Raw genomic sequence first — 9,015 nt, forward strand, 5'->3', positions numbered from 1 at the left:
TAAAAAAAAAAAAAAAGAACTACCAGTTACTTGCAGTATTTTTTTTTAAAAAATGAGCTGGAACACTAAAGGGGGGGTCTCCTTGGCTACAGGGGCACCCACCTGTCTTAACCATGTGGCCATCCTATACTCTGTAGCTGAAAAAACGGGAGAGTACCTGCTGAAGTGGGCCAAGTTTTAGAGGTGCAAAGACTGGAAAATGCACTGCCCCTTTCCTTACCTCTGTTTTGTGATCAAAAGCAAATAAATTATTTTTGAAGAAAAAAATATATATATTTTTAAAAGAGAAGAATATTAACAATGTACTTTTCCATTTATCTCTATCTTTAGCAAGTTTAGAAGAAATTATACTTAAATTCAGCCTAAAATCAACAATTATTATTGAAATTTTCCTAACAACAAAGATGTGGCAGAATTAGTAATAGTGGAACTCATGAATAAATCAAAGCTCCTAAGAGTGACTTGTGCTTCGTTTCTGGGTTTTGTTTTAATAGGGGTTTCAATCATTGAATCCATTTATTCCTTTCTTAGATTTCTGTTGTTGAGATGAAATGGAGCTAATTCCCCAAATTTAGTCAGTTAGCAAGATCCTAGATTTTTAAGAGGTTTCTTTTGTTTTGTTGATATTGGGAATTAAACTTAGGGGCACTTAACCAGTGAGCCACATCCCCACTCCTTTTTATATTTTACTTAGAGACAGGATCTCACTAAGTTGCTTAGGGCCTCGATAAGTTGCCGAGGCTGGCTTTTAACTTGCAATCCTCCTGCCTCAGACTTCTAAGCCGCTGGGATTACAGGCATGCACTACCATGCTGGCTGTTATTTTTAATGGGTATTGCTGAATGCTTTTGGTAACCCGTTTGGTAACTCTGGGTTAGTTTGAACTAGTTTAAAGGATTAGAATACTGAATACTGAAGATGCAAAGAGGTGATAATTACCTTTGAAGGTAAAGCAAACAGCGGAAATCCCAATTACCTTAGCACAACGCCATGGTTTGCCATTTTAGTTTGGAAAGTTACATATATATATTACACTTATCATGTTGTGTCATGATATTGTTTCTTGTGCAAGATTAATAAACTGTAATAACTAGAACTACAGCTCTGCTCCTGGGGTCATCAAGACATGGAACTATGGTAGTCTTTTATTTAATGCTTCCTTATAATAGGAACCCTTGTGCCTTGGATAGTAGTGATATATAGTCTTTGTTTAAAATGGTGGTCAGGTTTGATAACCTATTAAAATGTCCTCCAACTCAGCAAGTAACTTATAATTAATGTTTTCTGCATTGAATCTAATAATGGAGATATCATAGTGTGGATTCAGAACATCTCAGTCTGTAATAAGAAACTGTTTTAATCTCTCTGAGCCCCATTTCTCTTACAGTTTAATTTGACAGTTTGGCCTAGTTGATTTTCATCTCCCTTTCTAGCTTTAAATGTTATAGTACAACAGACTTTAGGGCACACGTATCTCTCATTTTGAAATGTAGTGACAATATGTAGGCCTATTGCAAAAATGTGAGATCTAGTCCAAATTCAGAATGGTACTAGAATTGATAACTGTTTCTGTTGCAAGGCACAATAGTGCATGTTTGTAATCCCAGCAGCTTGGAGGCTGAAACAGGAAGACTGCAAGTTCAAAGACAGCCTCAGCAACTTGGTGAGGCCCTAATCAACTTAGTCCTTTTCTCCAAAAAAAGGGAGTGATGGTGGTGTGGGGATATGGCTCAGTGATTAGGTGCCCCAGTACCAAAACAAAGAAAGAGAACTTACTGTGTCTGAAATATGTAGTTACTACTGTTTTAAGTAAGGAAAGTGGTTATTGATTCTTAAGAAAATTTAGTTATGAATTTGATATATTATGTATTTTCCAGAGAACTAGGGAAGAACATTACAGACATTAAATATTCTCAGCTTTTTTTTTAACATCTATTAAATGATTACTCCCTTTTCTTTGGTTTGCTACTTAGCATTAGCAATAATATTAAGTAGTCAGTATTTATTATGCTGTGATGACAAGGCTCATAGATATTACATAATTTGCTACTAATGTGTTCCTGGCACTATGTGGTAAACAGCCAGAATTTCATGCCCAGGGTCAGAATTTAAAACTGTGTTTCATTCAGAAGTTTCATTGTTTCCTCTGGTTATCAAACTTGATTGTGTTTAAAAATCAACTGGCTTTTAAAAAACAACATATGCCTGTTTCACTAATGATAATGATCACTAGATCTATAAAGTATCCCGAGATGTTTTAAAAACTATGGAAGTGGTTATCAGTCAGAAAATACATCAGTACTTCTGAAACTTCCAAGTCCTACAAAGGAACTAGGTACTGAGGATCTTGTGATAATAGGGATTCTGGTTCAGCAGATATGGGACAGGGCATGAGATTTTGTGTTTCTAGATAGGCTTCCAGGTGACTTAATTGCTGTGGGTGCCCTGCATGACTCGAGTGAAGGACATAGTTCATTCACATTTCTGTGAGAGATATTAAAGCATGCTTTCATATCCCTGTGTGCCTTCGGATATTTACTTGAAAAGTTTTTCCTACATTATGAAGTATTTACTTCAGCTTTAAATCATTCAACTGTGGAACTTTGATCACTTTCTATTAATTGGTTTTGAAAATAGCAGAGTCCAGGTGAAATAGTTTTGTTTAGATATGATCTTGCCAAATTTCTTCATATAGGTATGTGTTTTGTTTGCTTTTGATAGTTTGATGAAAAATTTATATAAGAACTCCATTTAATATTAGTTCTTTTCTGTAAGAAAGCAAATATATTAATTCCAGTCATTAATCTCAGTGTTTTCGTATTTTAAAGGAAATAGCAATAAACCTAATTTCAAAATGTATAGTATGAGGAGGAGGAAAAGGATATTCACGGTTAAATGTCTGCCCTGCCCTTTTCAGGTTCCCCAGCACCACCTTTGCCATCTGTTCTGTCTCCTAGCAGGGTTGCAGCTAGTCGACTGGCTCAACAAGGAAGTGATTTAATTGTTCCTGCAGGTATTCACTGCACTGATTGGATAAAGCCTCCTTGCTACTGCTGAAGCTAAAACTCACTCAGTTTCATAATCACTTGCTTTGTGTTCTTAGGTGTGTGTTATTCTGGCTTTTTTGGTGGCTGCTGCTTTTTTTAAAAACAATAGGGAAATAATCTTTCTAGCCATAGCCTATCTTTCTGGCTTTTCAAAGTAATTAAGCTGCATCTCACTGAAATTTAATCCTTTTAAAGGTTAAAATCATAGTAAAATGTGATTTGCTTTAAATCATTCTTTCTTTGCTCTGGGCAATATAGGTTCACTGACTGGATCCTAACCTTCCAGCTTTGCAGCTCTGTCCTATTTTCAGTTAAACAAAAAAGGAAGTTTCAACAGTTGGGTAGTTATTATTGGGAACAGAATATTGGAAGTGGAAAAGATTTTGTCTTATTTTTTTCCTCAACTTACAAATAGTTTTCAGATTGCAATAAAGTACTATACAATTTGCCAGTTATGTCCAATTAAAAAAAATCCTTGGGAAGGATTAACATCTTTGCATTTTAAATTTGCTCTGCACTTTAATGTTGCTGGACTATAGAAACAGGAAAAATGAATTCCATGTTTCTTTTGGTATGGAATGTTGACAATATTTTGTTTCTATGAGAATTTTGCAAATTCCTAAATGTGCTTGATTTTATATACTTTTCTCAGTCTTAGCCTGTGATAAAGCTGGGTTAAAGGTGGGCTGGCTATAGGAAGAAGTGAGAGAAGAAAATTGTTTTATTTCTCAGAGAGGGATCCAACGCCAGACCTTGCACAGGTCAGGCAGGTGTTCTACCACTAATATACCCGCCACCTCCCAGCCTTAATCCTAATTTTTTAAAACCATTTTTGTTTTAATTTTTTCCTTAGTGTTTCATTGTGCTTTTAAAAATTATTTAAAAGTTTCTATCCCAAGTCATTGATATTGTAAATGTTTATAAAACATTTTGTGATTAGAAATTGTATAGTGGTAGAGTTGCTTTTTTGTCATGAAATCTCAATTGCTGGGACAATATATCATCAGGACTTTCCAATGCCTTTATTAATTATGCCTTGTTTTTTAAAGATTTTTGTGGGAGAGGCTCTTGAGGAAAAGGTACAGTGTAGGTCTTTTTTCAACCCAGCATATTACACTGGTGGTGAGATTTTTTTATTATTATTTAAATGAAATGTGTTTTTTTAACTGATGATATAAAAATTGTACATTTTAAGGTGGTACCATGTGATCGATTTGATATATGTATTCATTGTGTAATGTTTAAGTCATATTAAACATATGTTCTTAAACATTTATCGTTCTTCATGGTGAAAACATTAATTTTTTAATGACTTTTTGAATCATTTTTTAAATTGTATCCAAAATCATAGCAACTGGTCTAAATAGTATATGCAGTGGAAGGAGGTCACTGTAAGGATTTTCATTGACAAAAATAGTTTCTTTATAGGGTCAGCAGGTTATAAGATAAGTTGTGAAAATTTTATTTTATGTGAAGAAAATAGCAACAATATAGAAAAGAAGGTTGATTGCAGCAGAGTTTTTTTTTAAAAGATAACAGCCAGGCATGGTAGTGCATGCCTGTAATCCCAGCAGCTCCCAAGGCTGAGCGGATCACAAGTTCAAAGCCAGCCTCAGCAACTTAGCCAGGCCCTAAGCAACTCAGCGAGACCCTGTCTCTAAATTAAATATAAAAAAGGGCTAGGGATGTGGCTCAGTGGTAAAGTGCCCTGGTTTCAATCCCTAGTACCAAAAACAACAACAACAACAAAAAAACACAAACAAACAAACAAAAAAAAACACCCCAGACAGACAGACTACAATGACATACATTTAAGTTTCATGGACAAAAGTATTTTTAAGTGATTAGGAATTTCTAGTTCTTCAATTTGTGAGAACCTTTTTATTTTTTAATTGTAAAGTAGTTTTAGTTAATGGCATGAATATTTTGTTTTCTTTCTTTCCCTACTTGTCTTTATCTGGATGGTGCTTTTGTCTTTTTGTTATGATCATACAGGTGGCCAACGAACACAGACAAAAAGTGGACCAGTAATTCTAGCAGATGAAATTAAAAATCCTGCAATGGAAAAGTTAGAACTTGTTAGAAAATGGAGTCTAAACACCTATAAGGTTTGTAATTTTTAAATTTTTCTTAAATGGGTCTAAGAATCTTCATTTATGTTTATTCAGATTATTATATTGCAATGTTATAAATATGAATATATAGAATTTAACCATCTAAATTTGAAAGTACAATTAGAAAATTAAATATTTGTTTTATTATCGATCTTTACATATAATTTAAAATGTCAGTAAAAATAGTGAAAAACTATTAAAATTCTTAACTGCCAAATAGTACATATTTGAAGAAATATACTTACTGCCTTGGGATTATGTTAGCCATAGAGCTATTACAGATATATTTGCCCCCTTTGCCCTCCCCCCACCCCGCTTTTTTGGATACTTTATTTATTTTTAATTTTAAGAGACAGTGCTGCCCAGGATGGCCCCCAGCTCCTAGATCAAGTGTTCCTCCTTCCTCAACCTCCTGAGTAGCTGACTATAGGCATGTGCCAGGCCTTTTTTTTTTTTTTTTTTAAATACTTTATAGTAACCAAAGATTGGGAAAGCATATTAATTCTCTAAGGTTTGAAATTCTTGTATCTTCTTATAATTACTAAGTGTTAGCCATAGGTAGCACAGTAAATTAATTAGGTTTTAAAATTTTAGCCACATTGTTATTGCATAGCTTGAGTATTTGGTTATTTTCCTTATGTTCTCCATAAAATAAATAAGCAAATTACTTAATCTGTAGTATATTTCATGTATTATAAATAGCCCAATCCCTAAATTCACTTAGTAATTTTGAAAACTCAACATGGATAGGGTAGTAAATTCATGGAACAGTTAAGTGGCTGAAAGCCCCAGCAGCTTAGGTTGGAGCATGAGCCACACTCTGAGTTGTGAATTGGTTGTCGATCTGTTGGTTGGCAGTTCAGGAATCATGTGTTTCTTTATACAGAGTAGATCCCCTCCTCTGTGTCTTCTTAAAACAGTGAATTTATTTTTTCAGTTAATTATTTTTTAAATATGTTCTGAAATCCTCAACAAAATTACAGGTTTTCTGCAGATGGTAAACGTGCCCTGAAACATGCTATGTTTAACATGTAACTTCCAGAAGTTACTTAGCTTGGGACAGTGTAGAAGCTGAGAAATGCCAGCGATGCCTGCTTATGCAGGGCATTCTTTTAAGTCATTGCTCTGTTTTCAAGGATTGGAATTACCCTATTCCTTCATATCACAACTGCTTACCCAATATTCACAGACGTCTCCTCCATCTTCTTACTGATCCCACATACTCAGTCAGCCATTAAATCCTATGGATTCTGCCTCCTTAGTTTTCCATCATGTTTTCCTCTTTTCTGCATCCCAGCCTTCACAGCCATTGTTTTGTTTTTGTTACACAAACTATCCCCCCACCCCATCCCTCCTGTAATAACTTCTCAACAAATTCTCTTGGACTACATCTGCGTAATGTGGTCAGTGTTGCTTTAACATCCTTCAGCCAATCCCCAGTTGTCTTCAGAATGGCATGAATCTGACCCTGCCTGCTTTTCCAACTTTTTCTACTCCTCTTTTCTGTCTATGGATCCTATCCATACCAAATTACCCAAAGATTTCCTTAAGCAATCTATGCTTTCTAATACTTGAGTAACTTTGTTTATGATGCTGTTATCTGCAGACTGCATGGAATTCCCCTTTATTTCACTTGTTTCTTTCATACCAAACTCCATTTATTTATTCATTTATTTATTAAATGTAGAACCTTTGAACCCTCTTTTCATTTCATTTAGTTTTTTTCTTGTTCCTTATCTAATCATTCCTATTTGTGAATGTTATGTGTTCCTTTTCTTCCATTTCTTACTTCTACACTAATCTGAGTTGAATCGTTATTAAGATTCTACATTTGTCTCATAATATTAATATTATGTAGATTCTACATTTATCCTTTCCTGAAATTTATGTAAATGAAAATGACCAGTCTTTAAAATGTGGTGCATATGGTATACTATGGGAAGGAGGTGTTGTGTTTTTTTATATGAAAAATATTCTCATCAGAACTTAATTTGGATATTCCAATTTAGGTCACAAGAGAAAAAGAGGGTTCTAACTCAAATGACTTTTTGGAGCTCCCTTCTCTATATTTCATTGTAATAACCTTCTTAAAATCTTCTTAAAATGCCCCATGTGTCTAGGCTGACAAACAGCTCTCAACCAAAGGAAGCTCAGAGTAAAATGATCTGTTGTGTCTATATGATTCTCTTTGTTCTCTTTTACACCTTTTTGATCTAAATTGTACCTGTTATTGGGTATTCATTGTTATGGATAATGCTTTAGGAACTTGTTCTGATTGGGTTGATTTAGGACAATGATTGTTATCCATATTATTTCTTTTTTAAAATATTTTTTAGTTGTCAATGGATCTTTATTTTATTTATTTATATGCGGTGCTGAGAATCAAACCCAGTGCCTCACACATGCTAGGTAAGCTCTCTACCACTGAGCCTCCACCTCAGCCTCTGTATATTATTCTTGAATAACATGATTCTGTTTATGACTTTGATCTTCCAGCTTTCATGATTTCTGTCTTTAATATCTTCTGTCCTTTAGAAATACTTCAAGGCTTTTTTCAAAAAGAAGATCTAGTTCTTCATTTGTTCATTGTTAATTTCAGCCCCAAGACCAGGCTGGTAATTAAAAGCCAGCTAATGTAATAGGAGTAATTTTGAGTTCAGCTCTTGAACCCATCTTTTGAAGCATTATTTTAATCTACCTGATTTTATTCATAAAATTCAAATCCAGAATTTATTTTATTCTTCTCATCTGTAGAAACAATTGTAAATAATAAGCTATTTTATGTTGTTTCGTCTTTTGTTTTTTCCTCGTCTACAATAGAGTACTTTTTGAAGTCTTTTTTTTAACATTAATCTCAGTTTCAGCGTTTAGAGCTGTTTGATTCTTTCCTAAATATTAAAAATTTTTTAAGATATTTAAGAATTTTCCATTTTATTCATACTCTTATTAATTAATCTTTGTTGTCTTTAAGGCAGTATCTTTTAAACTCCCTTGTAAACTGCCTGTTTTTCTTGTCATATTGCCTCGTTCATTTATTGGTTGGCCTATTTTCCCTGTTCAAGTTCCTTTGATGCTCCCTTCTCTATATTTCATTGTAATAACCTTCTTAAAATCTGTTGTTGCTCTGTATTTTTTCTTTTGCTTGCACTTAAATGTCTTTATTTTTTAGCATTAAAAAAAGCTCTTGGTGCTATTTAAGTACTCTTGCAGCAGTCAGAGAAATGCAAATCAAAACCACCCTAAGATACCATCTCACTCCAGTTAGATTGGCAGCCATTATGAAGTCAAACAACAACAAGTGCTGGCGAGGATGTGGGGAAAAGGGTACACTTGTACATTGCTGGTGGGACTGTAAATTGGTACACCAATTTGGAAAGCAGTATGGAGATTTCTTGGAAAGCTGGGAATGGAACCACCATTTGACCCAGTTATTCCCCTTCTCGGTCTATTCCCTAAAGACCTAAAAAGAGCATGCTACAGGGACACTGCTACATCGATGTTCATAGCAGCACAATTCACAATAGCAAGACTGTGGAACCAACCTAGATGCCCTTCAATAGACGAATGGATTAAAAAAACTGTGGCATTTATACACAATGGAGTATTACACTGCATTAAAAAAAATGACAAAATCATTGAATTTGAAGGGAAATGGATGGCATTAGAGCAGATTATGCTAAGTGAAGCTAGCCAATCCCTAAAAAACAAATGCCAAATGTCTTCTTTGATATAAGGAGAGTAACTAAGAACAGAGTAGGGACAAAGAGCATGAGAAGAAGATTAATATTAAACAGAGATGAGAGGTGGGAGGGAAAGGGAGAGAGAAGGGAAATTGCATGGAAATGGAAGGAGAC

General features: G+C 34.4%; 1 protein-coding gene across 11 annotated transcripts in view; it reads left to right on the top strand.

Annotated features, from left to right (window-relative positions):
• Window positions 1-9,015, top strand: part of Arfip1 (ADP ribosylation factor interacting protein 1) — a 116,020-nt gene that overhangs the window by 76,062 nt on the left and 30,943 nt on the right. For 8 of the 11 annotated variants that reach the window (XM_015484482.2, XM_048813528.1, XM_015484484.2 and 5 more), the window contains 2 exons: window positions 2,918-3,013; window positions 5,043-5,155. In XM_015484482.2, the coding sequence (XP_015339968.1) occupies window positions 2,918-3,013; window positions 5,043-5,155 (209 nt within the window). Of the gene's footprint in view, window positions 1-2,917; window positions 3,104-5,042; window positions 5,156-9,015 lie in introns of those variants that run through there. The other 3 variants (XM_015484483.2, XM_015484487.2, XM_048813531.1) reach the window with 2 other exon arrangements.

This window comes from Marmota marmota, unplaced genomic scaffold, assembly GCF_001458135.2.
Source record: "Marmota marmota marmota unplaced genomic scaffold, marMar, whole genome shotgun sequence".
NCBI classification, from domain to species: Eukaryota; Metazoa; Chordata; class Mammalia; order Rodentia; family Sciuridae; genus Marmota; species Marmota marmota.